Genomic DNA, 19,722 nt, shown 5'->3' on the forward strand with positions numbered 1-19,722 from the left:
CTCAGCTCCCAGCAGCGAGATGGGTAATGAGACATTTGAGACTTGGCTGGCAAGTACCTGACTTCATGTTTCTCCCTGACACCCTCTGGCCCTCCACCTCCACTGGAGTAGGACCTGGACTCAGTTGAAAAGCAATCAATAAGATTTCAGGATCAGGCAGGGTAGGGAGGAAATATTTGGGGGGCTCTGAAAAATCACACCATGTAAAACCCGGTGACTAGCCTGGCAGGTGGGGAAGATAGTACTGCTACTGCTACATTTTTCTGGTCAAAGAATTCAGTTCTTCTCTGCCTTGACCTGTGTAAGGTTACAAGGTACTGCCTACCCCTGTTCCAAAGATGGAAAAACTCAACAGCCTTGGATCTGAGCACTCGAGGACAGAGTGACAGAAGCGGAGGCAGCAGGCGGAGTGGACACACTGTATTAGGACGGTGGGGGATGGGCAGGAAAGGTGTAGGGGAAGAAGAGGAGCCCATTACTGAGGACTGAACTCAAGAGACCAACAGGGACGGCCACATCATGACACGGAGCTGCCCTGCCCATCCCTCCTCCCCCACAGCCAGCCAGTGCCCAGCAGGGACTCCCATCAACTGCTGTGTGTGCAAGGCAGAACGCACCCACCCCTCCACATCCACAACACACTCTGCTCAGGAGTCAGTCTGGATTTTGCAGAACTTGAAGTTCACAGCGGTTGAGGGAAAGAAAAAAAAATACGAATATGTAACTTCTGTAAATTGAACAGAGATGTAGGACCATGTGGCCATGTAGTTGGGGCTCCTCTTAGGATTGTGGAAGGAGCCCCAGGGAGTGAGAGGTCCTGAACCTTCAGGTTCATCAGCTTTAGGGTAAGTCCACACACAGCCCCCAAGGCCAGTACTGGGGGCTGTTATATCCCGACACCCAGAAAAGTACCTGTATCCAGCAGGTGCTCGATAAATAGACACTGAAGAATGAGCTTTGGTCGCCGCCCACTTCAGATAAATATTCTTTTATTTCCATGCTCCATTGTGACATTTGCAGCTCAGTTATTCAAATCTCACAGGAACAGAAAACCCACATTCGGAGGGTGTCCAGTGTGCTCAGATGTGGGAATGGGCCTTCGCGGGCAGAGCCCTGGGGGTCCTAGGGGGCGGCCACCCATCCCTGTCACCTTCCACTGAGTGATGCAGACCCCACCAGGACAAAGAGAAGCTGACAGGGCCCCAGTGATGCCACACAGTAGCCACTTGCTCTAACACCGTGACTGATGGGCCGACTCCAAGGCCAGAAGACCGGGAGGAGAGGTGCCTGGATTAGAACCAGAGCAACAGACAGTGACGGACGGCCTCCTGCACTGATGGCTACTGCGTCATTTTGACAAAAAATTAAACAAGATGCCACTGAGACCCTGAAAAACCAAATGACTCACTGCAGAGACAGAAACTTAAATTTAAAATCAATCCATAAAATAGTATCTAGAAACTCTATGCCTGGTGCCCATCGGCCACAGAGTCAACAGAGATTATGAATAATAAAACTTTAAGAGACTAGTAAAAGGCAGTAACGGGCCCACCTATAGTCACTTCCGGTTAGTCTACTAATGATCCCAGAAGTGGCTTAAAACTGAAAACCGTTATCAGTGAGAGATTAAGAATATAACTTCATCAGGAAGTCAACATTAAATGAACAGTTCATTAAAAGTTTTTGTTTAAAAAAAAAAAAAACCCCACCTTCCCAAATAGCTACTCCAAGGAAGCCACTCCTGAAAGGCATTAAAAACATCCTCACAGGCTCACTGCCGGCCACCAAAGAAAGACGCCAAGGAGAAGAGGGCGGAGGCACCAGCTGTGGGCTTGGTGGAGCTGGTATACTGAATCACATACTCCGGGTAGACCTGGTGCTTCTCGAAGACCACGAAGATGGACGGGTCGGACATGCTGTTCACGCAGCTGTCGTAGAAGACATTGCCAAGGCCCTCCTTGGCTGGGGGACGGACGAAGGAGGCATTGCCTCGGATGAACTCCCCCACCAGCACCCGGGCCAGGAACATCATGTGGTACTTGGTGTCAGATTTGCTGTAGTGGTGGGAGTACGCGGCATCCCGGGCAAAGTAGCTCCCTGCAAGGACACACACGGGCTCAGCTGGGGGGGCGGGGGGGTGCAGCCCGCAGCCTGGAAGGGGGGGCTTGGGGGTCCCGTCAGCCAGGCGACACCCCTGCCTCCCTCTTCTCACATTTCTCCAGCCTCTTCCCTCGTGAAGGGCATCAGAGGTCTCACCAAACTCTGAGACAGAAAGCTCAAGTTCTGACTCTGTCCCTCAAATCCTAAAGGTTCCCCTGGGCACATCACTACTTAGCCCCCAAACCTCAGCTCCCTCAGCTCTAAAATGCGGCTATCACACCAGCCTCATAGGGTTGGTGTGGAAAGGGAGCAAGATCCCATACACGGACAACTGTAGCCACTGGCAGCCCCGCAAAGAGAATTCTGAAGCTCGTCGAATGGGACCTACACTGGAGGCTGCCACATACACATTCAGAAATATGACCCACCACTGGCCTCCATCCATCCTGCGCCCACAACTGCTGCCACACCTGATTAAGGCTGATTGATGGACAAGTGACAAAGTCCAAAGAGGGCTGCGGACTACAGCATCACATCATATGAGATTTTCAACTTAGCAACTGTGTCATGGTTACAGCAAAGAACATCCTTGTTCTTAGGAGGCACTCAAGGGGGAAAGGGCATGACATATGCCACTTGCAAATGGGTCTAAAGAAATAAAGCCAATGTGGCAAAAGGTTAAAGCTGATGAATCTAGGTAAAATTTATGCAGGAGTTTTAAAAATATTATTCTTGAGGCTTCCCTGTGAGTTTAAAATTATTTCCAAATAAAGCTTGAAAATAACACAGAAAAATAGCTAACTCTCATTCTAGCTGGAATGACGCGTATACCAGCCTATCTGAAGTGTTCAGATTCCCATTCCAGTGATCACGCAGGCACAGTCAGGGCCGGACTCGGGGCTGGGAAGGCATCCTCTCTCCTCCCCCTACTCATGCTCACCATCTCCACAGCCTCCACTCCACAGGGACACAAAGCCCAGGCTGAGCAGGGCTGCTCCTGCTAGAACCTTGGGTGAGGCTCTTGGCTGCACACAGAGGACAGTAAGGGTGCCACCAGCTGGGCACCCTCCCCCAGAGGGCCGGGGTCCATAACTCACTGAGTTTAACCCCGCTCATCAACTCACACCGGTCCCCCCATGCCCTCTATCAATTTGCTTTAAAAGGGTTTCCCAAGAACAAATATTGTGAAAATGTCTATGCTATCTAAAGCAATCTACACATTTAATGCAATCCCTATCAAAATCCCATCCATTTTTTTCAAGGAAATGGAACAAATAATCCTAAAATTTATATGGAACTAAAAAAGACCTCGAATAGCCAAAGGAATATTGAAAAAGAAAGCCAAAGTTGGTGGCATCACAATTTCGGACTTCAAGCTCTATTACAAAGCTGTCATCATCAAGACAGTATGGCAGTGGCACAAAAACAGACACATAGATCAATGGAACAGAATAGAGAGCCCAGAAATAGACCCTCAACTCTATGGTCAACTAATCTTCGACAAAGCAGGAAAGAATGTCCAATGGAAAAAAGACAGCCTCTTCAACAAATGGTGTTGGGAAAATTGGACAGACACATGCAAAAAAATGAAACTGGACTATGTCCTTACACCACACACGAAAATAAACTCAAAATGGATGAAGGACCTCAATGTGAGAAAGGAATCCATCAAAATCCTTGAGGAGAACACAGGCAACAACCTCTACGACCTCAGCCGCAGCAACTTCTTCCTAGGAACATCACCAAAGGCAAGGGAAGCAAGGGCGAAAGTGAACTACTGGGACTTCATCAAGATCAAAAGCTTTTGCAGAGCAAAGGAAACAGTTAACAAAACCAAAAGACGACTGACAGAATGGGAGAAGATATTTGCAAACAACGTATCAGATAAAGGGCCAGTACTCAAAATCTATAAAGAGCTTAGCAAACTCAACACCCAAAAAACAAATAATCCAATCAAGAAATGGGCAGAGGATATGAACAGACATTTCTACAAAGAAGACATCCAGATGGCCAACAGACACATGAAAAAATGCTCCACATCACTTGGCATCAGGGAAATACAAATCAAAACCACAGTGAGATACCACCTCACACCAGTCAGAATGGCTAAAATTAACAAGTCAGGAAATGACAGGTGCTGGTGAGGATGCGGAGAAAGGGGAACCCTCCTACACTGTTTGGTGGGAATGCAAGCTGGTGCAGCCACTCTGGAAAGCAGCATGGAGGTTCCTCAAAAAGTTGAAAATAGAGCTACCCTATGACCCAGCGATTGCACTACTGGGTATTTACCCTAAAGATACAAACGTAGTGATCCGAAGGGGCACGTGCACCCAAATGTTTATAGCAGCAATGTCCACAACAGCCAAACTATGGAAAGAACCTAGATGTCCATCAACAGATGAATGGATAAAGAAGATGTGGTATATATATATACAATGGAATACTATGCAGCCATCAAAAGAAATGAAATCTTGCCATTTGCGACGATGTGGGTGGAACTAGAGGGTATTAGGCTTAGCAAAATAAGTCAATCGGAGAAAGACAACTATCATATGATCTCCCTGATATGAGGAAGTGGAGATGCAACGTGGGGGGTTTGGGGGGTAGGAAAAGAATAAATGAAACAAGATGGGATCGGGAGGGAGACAAACCATAAGAGACTCTTAATCTCACAAAACAAACTGAGGGTTGCTGGGGGTCGGGGGGGTCAGGAGAGGGGGGTGGGGTTATGGACATTGGGGAGGGTATGTGCTATGGTGAGTGCCGTGAAGCGTGTAAACCTGGAGATTCACAGACCTGTACCCCTGGGGCTAATAATACATTATATGTTTATAAAAAAAATTTTTTTAATACAATAAATAAATAAATAAAAGAGTTTCTCAGACCCTGGGAAGAAAGCCAGGTTCTGCCGGTGGGGCCACCTTTGCCCTTACCCTTGCCGTAGGAAGTACCATGAAGACCACAGACCCGCCAGTCGAAGTTCTGCTGGCAGATGGCATCAACAAAATTCACACTGGTGCCGTGGAAGAGCTGCCGCTCATCGACCACCTTCCCTCCGTTTCTCTTCTGCATCTGGCCTTTTTGCCTAGAATCATGAGACAGGAGGCAAAGGGTTCTTGCTGCCAAATGCAGGCCACTTGACCCAAGAAAACACATTTTATCAGAAGTGTCATGAGTCCAGGCCCGTGAGACCAGGGTGAACAGCACAACCTGGGTGAAAAACCCACGGGAAGCCTTTGCCTCCACAACTCAAGGCCTCTTCAGCTTCTTGAACTCCTGAAGCAGACCAGACCCACTTCTTCCCCACTACCTTGCTTCCTTCAGAGCTTAGCTAGGGAAGCTGGGAAGCTGGAGGATGCTGGTCAGTGGGGGGTCATCCCTCTCCCCCTGTTACCCCGATTTCATCACTGGTCCCAGAGTACAGATGACACTGCTCCAACCCCCTCTTCTGGGGACAGGTCAGCAGGACCCCAGGCCCGCCATGGTGACCTGCTGCAGATCTCCTCCCTACAAGGACAAGTCACTGAGCACCCAAGAACATGCTAGTCCTCAAGCACAAAAATGAGGCATGGCTCCCTGGCTGTCAGGACACAGCTCTATCTCCCTCTGCGCGTGGGTGGCTTATACAGACTGGTCCCGCTGATCTTCAGGCAGGGAGGCAGAAGGCACCAGCACAAGTGCTGGCTATCACTAGGGCAGCTTGAGTCCCCTCAGCTTAGTTAGTGTGCCAACACTAAGCTATAAAGATGGAGAGATGGGGAGAAAAGCAGGGACACAGTCCCTGATGCCCCCAGCACTGGGCAAGCAGTAGCCACCATCTCAGATTGTCCCTGAAACCCAGGACACGTCTGACAAGCAGCTAGCCTCCCAGTTATGTACTAGAGGGGATGGTGAGCAGCCCAGCAAGAGTGGGCCCTTCACGTACCACTGGTAGACTTCCCAGAGGGCCAGATTCTGGACTCGCTCAATCTTCTGAACAAAGCAAAAAGGCAGCGTACGGTTGAATAGGTTCCAGACCTTTTGATACTCGTCTGATGAAGAACTGAGGGTAATCTTCTGCAGGGAGCAAACATTTTTTTTTTCTCCATTATCCTCGAAGTGTATATAGATCAGTCCCTTCCCAAGGTTGTTTATAAAATGCTAGAACTGCAAGCAAGCCCAGACAGTGATCACTACTCTCCCTTTGGCCAGAGGTACAGTCTCTCCAGCTGTGGGGTGTTTGCGGTTTGTGGTCAGTTCCCTTCTGTTCACCGTGGAACCCTCCTGAAGGACGGGCACGTGATACGTCGGCACCACTCTGGGTGTCCCCAGGACATCCCCGCTCCTCCTCTGTACCCACACAGACTACATAGCCTACAGGACCAGAGCTGGTGTTAATACACGTGGAGTGTGCACGTTTGGCCGAGCAGGGCAGACCCCATTAAAGCAGGAGCCCTCCTCACCACAAGCGCCAGGGAAGATGTCAGGCTGGCAGACAATACACAGCAACGCAGGAGCACGAGGAGATTTGCAGGAATGGTGTCTGGCTACTGCGTCCTCCCAGCAGAGCCCACCTCTCCCTTAGCGCCTTGCTCTGGGAAATAGCACCCCCTAGGGGCCAGGAGGGGCCCTGACCAAGGGCAGCTGATCTCTGCAGTGACAATCCATCAATTCCTGCACTTTCAGCCTGCAACTAACCCGCCGCCCTGTTCCTGCTCCTCGAGGCTTGGCCCGATGACAGCCTGTTAAGGGATCCCTGGGTGATGGCTCTGTACCATGGCATTCCCCTATGGCGAGTGCCATCTGAATGTCCATGCATCTCCTGCAACTGAAGTTGTGACTCTGGTTTCCTTGCTTCCATCCCATGGGAGGACACCAAACTCCTCTCCCTCAAGCAGGGAACCAGCCTGCCCCTCCCCCAGACCAGACTGTCAAGGGCTCCCATACCTGTCATGGCCTACAGCTCAACCCCACAACCAAGCACTCCACAGCACTGCCTGATCTCCCTCTTGCTCCCCAGGGGCTATGCATGCCCTCCACCCTGATCTGGGCTCCTTCCCTATGCAGTCTCCATCGACCTGTATGTTCTTCCCCTACTTCTGTCTGTACAAGCATCAGCCATCACTTAGGTGCAGACCCAGTGAAACCTTCCCTATTCCCCTTAATCTGGCCACCTGGCCCTGTGATGCTGAGTACTATCGCTCAAGCTCGCCCAGCCCTTCGCACATGTGTCTGGGCTGCTGGGGTCTGTGTGCATACTGGGGTCTGTGTACAATTCGATAAGAGGAGTCCTCCCAGAGAAGATAGACACAGAGCCGTCCGCACAGTGCTCAGCAGGATGCCAGCATCAGAGGGCAGTCTGAGGGCCTCACATACACAAGGCGGTAGTGGACAATGGCCTGAGTACTGCATAGAACTCAGTGTAGCTCTTATCGGCTGGAAGGCCCGACATGAGCCATGTGAACTGGTGTCCCTATCTTCTGGTATCTGGCACCTTTCTACAGCAACGCCCCTCGACATGTCCCTCATCACACTCAAATCCTCCCCCCGTTTTTTCTTTTCTTGTTTAGTAAAACTAATACTTATTGGCTAAACAGCTGTTAAGCTCTTATTTCTGCCCTTTGAGAAATTTCCAGGTCATCATCCTTCATCCACAATACAGCCTCTCCCCTTGGGGCCCCAACCATCTTCCTGGTGGTCATCCAGCCTTAAAACCCCTAAGACCTGAAACTAAAACCCCACACGGCTCCTGCCTCCTGCCCCAGCCTCGCCTCATGGCTCCCTCAGTGGTGGAGTCTGCTCACTCACTGTGTCTAAGAACACCCTCCTCCGTGGCCCGAGGCAGTGTGAGTCCCATACCTTAAAGCCAGGGTCTGGCAGGGCCGAGGGGTCCCAATGGTCTGGGATGCTCTTTGGGCCTTGAAACTTGACACTGCTACAAAATGTAAACAAAAACACTGAGATTTTGTTTAGACTTATGCAGATCTACTACTGGTGGCTGCCACTCACAGGTACCAGCGGTCTGGGGTCTCAGCATACCATTTGGTAAGAGCAGGTAGAGGTGGGGAAGCCCCTAAGCACACTATCCATAACGTGGGAGCACATCTATCTTTGCCCACGCGGCCAAACCCCAAAACCTCAGGCACGAGGGATCCATTTCTCACCTGCATCTCAACTCTTGGATGGAAGGCAGAGATTAACTGATAAAAGGAGCACATACAAACTTTCATCCACAATTTAAAAATTCAAAGAGCTCTTTTTTCAAGCAGCCTCAATGAGGTGTAACTGGCATACAAAAACATTTTTTAAAAACAGGAAAGGTATGTCACAACTCATTTGGCAGGAGAGCCTGGCTGGCTCAGTCGGTTGAGCATCCCCCTTGATTTCAGCTCAGGTCAGGAGACGGAGCCCCGTGTCAGGCTCCACACTCAGTAGGGAGTCTGCTTTCCCCCTGCCCCCCAACACTCGTGCTCATGCTCTCTCTCAAATAAATAATAAAAAAAAAAACCTCCTCTGACAGTAGAAATTTGACTACAACTGCTAAGAGGCTATTTGTGGTCTGTAAATATCCTATTTAAAGGGACTAAGCTTATTTCATACAGCTGCAATATTAGCATGTTTAATTACAGGTTTCACATAACACAAGCACCTTATCATCTTTCCAAAAAATAAAAATAAACAAAGACTGAGTTCTAAAAGACATGTGACCCAACAGGTCTAGGAACAGGAACTATGTCACTGTAATACCAAATCCTTCTGATTCCGTTTCAGAATGATCTGTTCTTTCTACAATAGATCTACCTTCTGTTTCCACTGGCATGAGACATGTACCTTCATCCTAAGCCTCAAAGAACTCCTACAAATAACTCTCCTAGGAAAACAGCACAGTTTAAAATAACTAACCAAGGTCCCATAAGCAAAAATTAGCCAGAAACAGACTGTGGAGACTGAAGATGTTGAAATTATGAGGCAAGATTATAAGATTACAACACAACAATTATTTTTTCTGTGTTTAAAGAAATAAAAGAAAATTTTTAAAAATATATGCAAGGAACTGAACTATAAAAAGATGTGGAGGGTTTGAAAAAGAACGAGAAAGAACTTCTGGAAGTGAAAGACACTCCTTGCTAGGCGAAGTTCCAAGGACAGCCTTGTGAGCAAGGGAGACCGCCTGAGGAGAGGAGTAAGCTGAACGAAAAGGGAAGGGCGGTTATCCAGAATGGGGCCCCGGCAATGAGGAGATGAGAGATATGGAGGAGAAGCTGGGACAGGGAGAAGAGAGAGAGAAGGCCTGGTTCTGGTCAGAACCTAACCAAAGCTCTGAAAAGAGAGGAGAGGAAAGGCTGAAGGCTATTTTAAGGAGAACAAAAAAGATTCACGGACACAAAGGTCTAAAAAGCCCCAAGAATCTCCAACAGGATAAATAAGAGCACACGTCCTGCCACACCAGGGTGAGAGCACGGAACAGCAAGACCAACACAATCTGAAAAGCAGTCAGAGGAAGACAAGAGTGAGTCTGGAAAAGGGGCTCTGCTTAGACCAACAACCGATTTTCCAACGGCAGCAATGGAAACCAGGTGACAGTGGAATGACCTCTTCCGTGTTCCAGAAGAAAATAACCACACCCCAAAACGCTAGAGCCAGTGAAAATATCTTTCAAGACTGGGGGCAAAATGAAGAAGTAGTCAGGCAAACAAAAATACAATTTTCCAACAGATCTTCATTTAAGAAAATTTGAAAAGACAAAGCAGTAAAACATGAGTAAATCTAATGAAACATTCATTGTATAAAGTAACAATACTCATGAAGTTAAAAAACAAGAGAGGAAATTAATGCAATAAGGTATTTGAAAGCTCTTACATTAGTCGATAGGAAGACAAAGATACTGACCAACTCATAACTAAGAACACGTTATAATTTCTAGTGTGGCCTTTAAAAAAATAAAGTAATACAGTACATAACTTCCAAACTAATAGGAGGGAAAAAAATGAAATGACCAAAAATATCCATAAGGCGGCAAGAAAAGAAAAAATAGGACTCAATCACATGAATGAAACATTTTATGCAGGATATCAGGACAGTAAGGAACTAAACCAGAGAGCCGATGTGTAAATGCCATTTCAAACTTCACATCAAACTCTGGTATTAAAACTCTGGAATGTGGAGATCATATTCTGTGACCCTGTCATTCATGTAAACAGAGAAGTTGTTTCTGAAAGCAACCCACTCTAGGAGTCCCAGCTGGCTAGAGAGGCCGGAGCAGACTTGCTTACTAGAGTTGCAACAACAGCTGGCAGCCGTCACTTGGATTAGCAGGAAGAGCCACAGGCTTCACTGCACGGACACTGTGTGACTCTCAGGTTATACACTAGGAAGATCCTGCCTGAATCAGGCATATCTTAGTCTGAATCTGACCAAAATGATCGCTTTTATTTCTGATGTGTGGTGTCTATGGCCCTCTAAAGACCACCTTACAGTGATAACAAAAAACATCCAGTCTCAGAAAGGTGACAGATTTTTCCAAACTGTTATCTAAGGTAGGCTTTGATTAGGGGAAAAATAAAAAATAACTTCCAGAAGTAGAAGCGGCCACAGTTAACTAAACTCTAAATCCAGAAGCAATACCCAGGAGAGATGGATCCATTTTACTAAAAAATAAACATTTCTGCCTGGGTACAATACTTTATAAACAAAGCTGGCAACTAAAAAATCAAGAGAAAAGGTTTGTGATTTGTATAAGAAACTGAGTGCTGATCTCCCCAGTAGATAAAAGGCTCTTAACGTATCAAAAAAACCCACCAAAAGGCTGACAAAAAATTGAACAAAAAGACAAACTCCCCACAGAAAAAGAGGCAAATGGTTTGCAAATAGCAAAAAAACTTTAAACTTCACTCATAAGAGAACTCAAATTAAAATACACTGAAAACACCCTTTGCCACACGTGAAAACAGCAAAAGTCCAAGAGCTTGATGACTCACTTGTTGGCAAGACCAAGGCAGTACCTCAAGCACCTTGAGGCAAAGTGCATAATGGTTCAACCCCATTAAGAGGAATTTGCATTTACCTTCTAGAACGTTAACCTCCCTGAACATGAAACAGCACGTACACCAGATCATCCACTGTGGTGTTACCCTTGTAACAACAAAAGATCTGAAACAAGGCAAAACATCCCTCCAAAGGGGACAGATTAAATAAATTAGGGTATGCACAGGTGATGGAGAGCCATGCAGACAGACAGATTTCAGAAGACTTCAGTGTCCTGAAAGGGAAAAGAAAAGGTACAGAACAATACATACAGAATGCTGCCTCTAGTTTGGTGCAAGAAAAGTGAAATCCGAAAATACTTTTATGTATACGCATTTGCTTATTTTTGCAGAAAGAAAGATAATAAAGATAAATCAGAAATGTATGCAAATAGTGACTCATCGTGGAAACGCTGGAGACAACAGGGAGGAAGACGCTGACTACTGAGTATACCCTTTTCTTCAATTGATAATACCTTTTCCCTCTAGTTTGTATCAAATTTCTTTAAATGACCACGGTCCACAAATACAACAACTGAGGTCCATCTGCGAGACCCCAGAAGAGCCAGCAGAGAAACTATTCGGTTCACCATGAAACAGAAATGAGCCCAGTTTCTCTGGTTAAAGGCAGGCATAGCTGGTTGAGGACAACACTGGCTGAAGTCCCAGCTTAGGCTCTGACACACCCAATGTACCAGGTGCTGTGGTACCTATTGCCATCCAGCCACTCTCCCCCTGCATGTGGCCACGTGGATTGGAGAGAAAGGACCCTTCTCCCAGCTCCAATCCCGGGACATCTGCACCCAGCCTAAAACTACTGGTTCGGTGGGGGTCTGGGTAGAGCCAAGCTCTTAAATATGCCCCATCAGCTGCAGGAGGGCCCTCTCCTGCTCCTAAATGCTTACAAGGCCCCTAGTGGCTTCTGGAACTCAAAAGGGAACCCATCCTGAGGAAGAAGAGACTAAGCGGCCGCTAAGAGACCAGCAGCTGCAGCCATTTTCAGGTTTTTGGTATCCCATGATATGCAAGTACATAAAACCATGCAACACATGGTTTTCTTATTGGTATATAATTCCATTATTTTTCTATCACTTCGACATCTTTAAACACTCAGGTCTATGATTCAACTATTCAACTGAAAAATACAAACTGATGAGCCAGCTTCAAGCCTAACTGGCTTGCAGAGCATAATAAGCAGCCTTGTAATTGTGCATCACAAATCTTCTACCCAAAAGATGACGCTCTGGCTCCAAGCCTTTCCCAGCTCCTGGCATACGGACACCAGTAGTCACACTGCCACAGGTGACAGCACCAAAGCCGGCATTCACACGTGATGCGACTGTAGAACAAAGAGCAACGTGCTTTGTCAGAAGCGAAGACCGCAGCTCACTACCAATAACAAAATCGGACTCCAAAAACAAACAGAAAAACCCAAAGAGCTACTAAGACGATCCCTTCCAAGTTAAAAAACAAAATATACAATCACTTGAAGATGGAGACAGAGAAAAATTATGAGAAGTGAGATTATTACTGTTCCCTAACCATTCTCTAAATTAGTCTAAAGTCAGGAGTAAGTTTTTGGTTTCTGGAAAAATCTGCACAAGAATACCCTTATGAATCAGGAACACCACTCGCACACTTACAGTTAAAATATCTAATTATATGGCATGCGCCTAGGTGGCTCAGTCGGTTAAGTGTCCTACTCTTGATTTCAGCTCAGGTCACGTTCTCAGGGTTATGGGATCAAGCCCCACGTTGGGCTCCAAGCTCAGTGCAGAGTCTACCTGAGATTCTCTACCCCTGCCCTTCCCCACCTCTGCGCACACGCATGTGCACGCATGCACACACACACATACGCATACACTCTCTCAAATAAATCAATCTTTTTAAAAAAATCTAATTATACAATTTTTTCCAGTGTCTTAGGTCTTTTTTTCCCTTTATTTCATGTTGCACTTCGTTTGGCACCTTAATGCTTTATTAACTAAAAGTTAATTAGTCTACCACACAATTAGAAAAATATTCTGACATCTCTCTATAAACCTGAATTATATTTATCATCTTATAATCCATGCTAATACTTCTCTCTCTGAAATGTGCTAAGTGTACCCTGAATTTCCAGTTTCATGAATTCTCAGACCTCTTCTGGAACATGGATATTAATACCAGCACTATAGTATTAAGTGAAGGAAAGTACGAAGGTCCTGCCTGGGGGGCGGGCCTGGGTACTCAGAGACAGAGCGCTGGCACATTCAGTGACACAAGCCAACAAACCCTCTTACTGCATTATGCCAGCCCGAGGAGGCTTCCTGTACGTGCAGCAGAGCACAGCCCCCCGGTTCTCATGCCACCTACCAGGCTTGCTTCACCTTCACCTCCTGCGGGGACACGTATCTGGGTCGCCGGCAAACCTTTCTGACTGTGCCATAGACCAGGTTTTTCTGAACAAACGCTGAAGAAGAAAAAAAAAAAAAAAACACCAAATGCATATATATATACACATAGGATGGCAATGTTTTTTAAATACAAACTAAATGGTTTAGAAAACTAATCCTAATGTGTAAAGCCTAGAGTCAGTCTGTTAAAAAAACAAGGCAATTTTCACATTTCAAATATTCATAAAAGAAAATAGGTATCCTTAGGAGACTGGGTTTAATGAACACATGAATGATGAGTAATTGACGTATCAATTATACATGAGCACTTTTAAATTGTTCCTTCCAATCTTGTTTAAATCATTATTTTGCTTAGCAATTTTTCCCAACTTGGATATAAAAAAAGCTTCAGCCCAGCCTGAGACCAAATTACCACATTTTGAGCCAAGGGGATTTAGAGTTAATACACTAATTTTACTCTTATAACTTTTTTTAATTTGACTAAACTGACTCCACAGCAGTATTTCTCAACCTTTTTAAACCTGTACCATCTTTAATAAACAAAATCCTTGCCCTACACCCACCCCCAGGATCCTCAGGTTCATCCTGAGGGTTGAGGAGACATTGATCCTCAAGTTGAAAAATCACAAACAACTATGAGCTAGATTACATGTCCCCTGCCACCAGGAAAACCCTGTCACATCTTACTTTCTGCACCTAGAGTACAAAACCAGTTTTTTTTTTCCATTTAAAAAAACATTTTAACATTAATTTGTAGGTGTCTGTGACTTAAGTTACTGCATTTGAGCATATACTGTCTGATCACTGAGGTGGGTGTCCCTCACGCTGTTGCCCAGGTAGTCATTAAGATCAGAACTCCCAGGGGTCCCCCACCTTCTAATCAGGAGCCCAGGCATCAGACATGGCTACCACAAGCCCTACTGTTGTCCACCCCTCACTCCCATCAATAATTAGCACAGTTACATGGGTTTTATTGGCCTCTTGACTGACATCGTGATAAGTCTCGAATGGTCTTTCACTAGTGAAACTACTCAAGTCATGCAGACTGGCTAACTATATGTGAGACCCACTCCCTACCCTTCCGTGGATGGGGAAAAGTGAGAGTTTTTTCCCTTGTTACCCTTACCAGGGATACACTAGGCTAAGTCCCTAAACAACTGTGACCTTGGGGATTCTGCCCATCTGATGGTAGCTAACAGATACCGCAGCTCTCCCTCTGGAATCTGGGCACTGGCAGTGGCCTTGAGCAAAGCTTGTGACAAGAGTCCCTAAAATGACAGCGCCAAGTCTTCCTCAATCCTACAGAACCAATCATTTGACCTGTTGTGTGTTTCTTAACTGTACTTGTTTCCTAATAATATTTCGTTCATAAACGTGTTTGGCCGACTTGGGTCTGAGACTTGCTTTCACAACACCTCGCTGTGAGACAGGAACCTAACTCACCTCAAACTACTTCTGTTGCTGCTGTGATCCACCACCAACAAAACAAATTGTGCCTATCCACGTGAGACTGGGTCAGTGTGGGGTGAACCTGCAGTTTGCAGAAAACTGCATGTGTGTGCTCTTTCCCACCCTTATCCTGATTCTCGGTTCTGTCCCCTGGGGATGCAGTCTAGGCTGAGAATGGTAAAGGCTGCATCTGACATTTCTGGCTCTGACATTTTCCAGATACTTAAAAGGAGTGTTTCAAACAGTTGCCGGCGGCCTTCAGTTGGGTGCTACTTGCATGGACTTGATCCTCATGTAACTCGCTGCCCCTTTCCTGCATTTGTATCTATCAGACTGTGGACCGGAAACCAGACTTGACCTACGGCTGCTGGTCCCCAGCAGATGCCGAGGGCGGGTGAGCAGCTCTCCCTGCAGAGAACACACTTCTGTGTTCTCTGCAAGGGCACACTGAGGGGCAGCGGTTCCACCCTCACCAAGAAAATAAGCGCTACAAAACCACAGCGAGCAGGTCACGTGGTTTTAGGATAATTCAGCGCATGCACTCTGCTGCCCTCCACATAGTAGAAGGTCCACAAAACAGAAAAAACAGCAAATTGTATTTAAAGGAAGGCCCAGTGAATTCCCTCAAAAGGTGCTGAACATTCAGAAGGACTCAGAGTTTAAAAGATACGGCAACACTGAGTTAAACGGAGCTGGGCTGATAAAACCATGAGGAAATGTCTTAAGAGAAGCCACAGAAAACACTAAAATGAAAAAAAAAAATCTCCTCCAAAATCAGTCACTACATGAACTGGCCAAAGGGTATTTGGCCTGTTTCTGTCTGTCTGCAAAGGCAGCCAGGACGAGTCACTTAAAGTTCAGTGTCAGGACACTATGGGTGCAGGACAATCCGCTTCCAGTAACTTTTAAGGAAAGTGCATGTCTCGCATGTGCTCAGTCTGCAGCCCACCTGAGCCGCAGGTGCTGAGAGGACGATGGGGAGCCGCCAGGCTGGGGAGGACAGGGCAGAGCACAGAGCAGAATGGCTGACACCAGTCAGGGACCAAGGTTAACCCTGGGACCACAGAGCCTCGTCCATGGACTTACAGGACCACCCGCACTGCACAAAAGCGGCCCCTGCCTGTTCCTCCACACTTTGGGCTCCTGTCCTTCCTCGGGCTCCTCTCCCTTCACCTCCCTCTCCCCGGCAGCTGTTCCTCCACCCCACCCCGGGCTGCCACCATCTGTCACAGGTCTGACTCCCCTTCCACGTGGACAGCACTTCAGGAGCAGGGACCCCCTCTCCTTTTCTTTCCTGGCCCTCAGTGTGTACATGGAACTTCTCCAGGGTAAAGGAGGGAAAGGCCGGGCCAATAGATGGCCAAACCCTGCTGGGTGAGGGCAATGGGTCAAGATGTACCTTTGAAGTCTAACTCGTATTTGTGCTTTCCGGCCTGGAACTTCAGGACGGCTGCCTGGGCGTCAGAGCCCGGGGCACAGTACGCCAGGTAGGCCTTCTCCACATCGCTGCTGCTGACAGTGGTCACGGGGTGCTCCATGCCCTACAGGGAAAGCCAGATAGATACTCCATGAAGGCAAGAAGCTACGATGATGAAGAAAGCTGCTGGGCGCGATCCACACCACACTGCAGACAAGCCTGCGGTGGGTATCTGTGTCATGGGGGAGGCAGGGAAGTGGGGATAGAGAAGCCAGGGAGCAGGGGTGTGGCAGGAGAGGGAGACACAGAATAGAAGCCATCACGAATGCCTCCTAAAAGCTGGCCAGGAAAATAGTAAATGCAGGTCCTGCTAACCAGGTAAGTAGAAGGCTGCAACAGAAGAAAGCAGCATTCAAATTACTCATAATGGATGACACAACCGTTTGAATGAGGGTGAACGTCAACACTGAATTCTTCGATCCACTTGGAGGGATGGGCTGAGCATGGCTGCCTCTTCTCTGCCCATTCTTGCACCACCCACCACCCTTCAGAGCTTAGTCCCTCTCTGTGTTCTTTCCTGAGCCCGCGGAAGCTCTCTATTTTTGCATTACCCATTTTGATCCCACACCTTCTCTCTAATTACCTATAGGACATCTAAGATTTGGGGATGGACTGAGTTTGAATTTTGGCCCCTCTGAACTTCAGTGATCTCAACAGGACAGGAACAGGAACAAACTTAAGTCACACCCCTAACACGGGACAAGAGTGCCATCCCATCCTCAACAGGCTGGAAGAACCATTAAAATAAGGCCTGCAGGGGCGCCTGGGTGGCTCAGTGGGTTAAAGCCTCTGCCTTCGGCTCAGGTCATGATCTCAGGATCCTGGGATCGAGCCCCACATCGGGCTCTCTGCTCAGCAGGGAGCCTGCTTCCTCCTCTCTCTCTGTCTGCCTCTCTGCCTACTTGTGATCTCTCTCTCTCTGTCAAATGAATAAATTTAAAAAAAAAATCTTAAAAAAAAAAAAAATAAGGCCTGCAGCACAGTGCCTGGAACCAAATGCAAAGGTGCCACAGAAATATTGGGCCGGTTTCTAGAAATGCCCGTCTGAAGTTTGAAGAGGAATCTGGTCTGGAGACAGAGGTGTAGAGATCACTTAAGGTGGCCACTAATGTCAGAAGAACATCAGGCATGGGCTGAAAGTTCATGAAGGAGAGCAGAAAGAAACAGCCCATGAAGGAGACAGAGGAGGAACAAGGCAGCCAGGAGAGTGAGGAAGGAGTGGGCCAAGGCTGGAAATGCCACCAGATTTGGCACCTGGGCGCTTGACCATTTGCAGTGTCTACAGCACTGTGAGGGCTATGCCTGGCAGTGTCCCACCTCCTGCGGGCACTCCAAGAATAGTGACTAGATGAGGGGCACCTGGGTGGCTCTGTTGGTTAAGCAACTGCCTTTGGCTCAGGTCATGATCCTGGAGTCTAATCCCACATCAGGCTCTCTGCTCAGCAGGGAGTCTGCTTCTCCCTCTGACCCTCCCCTTTTTGTGCTCTCTCTCTCTCTCATTCTCTCTCAAATAAATAAATAAAATCTTTTTTTTTTTTTTAAAGTGACTAGATGAACAAGTAACAGGAACAGAAGTCAGATCCTGGCAAGTAGGGGAATGAACGAGGGTCTTGCCTTTCAAGTGGAGATGGATGCATTGTTCAGGTACAAAAGGGTGAGGGCAACAGTACAGGTTTTATAGCAAGGTAAAGAGGATCACAGGAAAGGGGGGAAAAAAATGCAAAATGTCAATCGACATGAGAAGCCTTCTGAGAATGATCCAAAGAGGATACAGGTCAGGGTAAGGCATCCTGGAGCCCAACACCTCAGGGACGTCAAGGTCAACACAGGAAAATTCAGTGGGCCAAGAACAGTAAAACCTTTATACCCAAGATTATGTTATGAATTGAATTGTGACACGCTGGGTGCCAAAAAAGATAAGCTAAAGTCTTAACCCTAGTACCTCGAAACTTGACCTTATTTGGAAACAGGGTTACTACCCTGTAATTAGTTAAGATGTAATTAGTTAAGATGAGATCATGCTATGCCCTTATAAGAGAATGGTCACATGCAGACTCAAGGAGAAGGCCACATGACGACGAGGCAGAGCCCGGACTGAGGCACCCACAAGCCAGGGAAACCACCAGAAGCTAGAAAAGCAGGTATGACTCTTAACAAGCTTCAAAGGGCACATGGCCCTGCTGACACCTTGGTTTTGACTGCTGGCATCCAGCTGTGAGACAATACATCACTGTTGTTCTAAGCCACCCAGTCTGTGGTAGCCTCAGGAAATTAATATAGGGTGGAGGCAATGTGGACCTGAAATTGGGCTGTACATCCTGAGCTCAGGCAGAAGAGAAACTAGTTTCCCTGAATCAAAAGATAATGGTCCTAAACTGTCAATTAGCAGAAAAATAAGAAAGAAATCCACATATGCAGGGACGCCAGGAGTGTGTCGGGAAAAGAAGAGCTAGAGCGGACAGGCCACCCTAGGAGACGATCCAGCCAATGGTACCAAACGAGACCACACAACCAAAAGCCACTGAGCTCACACACGTGCATCTGTACCCCAGCACCGTGCAATATATCAATGATACCCAAATACAGGTCATTGCCAGAGATTCTCATGTCCTGAATGAGGTTATACACTCTGACTATACTGCAAGAAAGTAGCCACATAGAAAAGAAAAAGGGAAAACTCTTAAGTATGGGTTGTTTGGAGGAGAAAAGCCCCTACTCCCTAAAGTCATGACAATCCAGTATGCAAAGTCACCTAAGGAAAAATACTTTTGCATAGGGTGTCACTAGGGTCTAGTGTCATCCCACTCAGCTCCCCAAGAAAGGGGACAAATCACAAAACAAAAGGTGAGAGGTTGTTGCATTAGCTAAGTGTTTCTCACCTGCCATAGGTTCCTCCATGATGTTACCAGGTAAGCTCCATTCAGGGAGCATGACCAGCCCCTCATTCTCTCCTGCTCCTCCATGCCAGGCGCGGCCTCCTGACTCCTGCTCCTGACCAAACCACGAACAATGCCGGGGAGCCTCCTTGAGCAAATCTACATGGCAAGGAAGGTGGAAAAAACCCCAGGATGCTCAAGAGGGGCAGATAGGTGGGAAAGAGGGCAGACAGAACAGCCACCAAGGAAAGGCTGGCACTTGAGGACGCAGAGGGGAAGCAGATGAAGGCTGAAGTGAGGCCCCTGATGAGCGTGACCATGTCCAACAGGCCAGAGGACAGCAATTACTCTGTCCTTCAGCCAGCCAACGTCTCTGCCCTGAGGACCTGCTAGGTACAGGCACTATTCTCCACACAGGGGCA

General features: G+C 47.3%; 1 protein-coding gene across 1 annotated transcript in view; it reads right to left on the reverse strand.

Annotated features, from left to right (window-relative positions):
* Positions 1–959: 959 nt before the first annotated feature.
* The window catches only part of PARP12 (poly(ADP-ribose) polymerase family member 12), a 40,594-nt gene continuing 21,831 nt past the window's right edge, over positions 960–19,722 (reverse strand). Inside the window, exons 7-12 of the mRNA XM_080818372.1 lie at positions 16,347–16,488; positions 13,458–13,554; positions 7,939–8,014; positions 6,026–6,156; positions 5,034–5,185; positions 960–2,097 (exon numbers count right to left, since the gene is read on the reverse strand). Coding sequence (XP_080674498.1) covers positions 1,772–2,097; positions 5,034–5,185; positions 6,026–6,156; positions 7,939–8,014; positions 13,458–13,554; positions 16,347–16,488 — 924 coding nt within the window. The 3' untranslated portion in view covers positions 960–1,771. The remainder of the gene's footprint in view (positions 2,098–5,033; positions 5,186–6,025; positions 6,157–7,938; positions 8,015–13,457; positions 13,555–16,346; positions 16,489–19,722) is intronic.

The sequence above is a fragment of the Martes martes genome (assembly GCF_963455335.1).
Source record: "Martes martes genome assembly, chromosome: 11".
NCBI lineage: Eukaryota > Metazoa > Chordata > Mammalia > Carnivora > Mustelidae > Martes > Martes martes.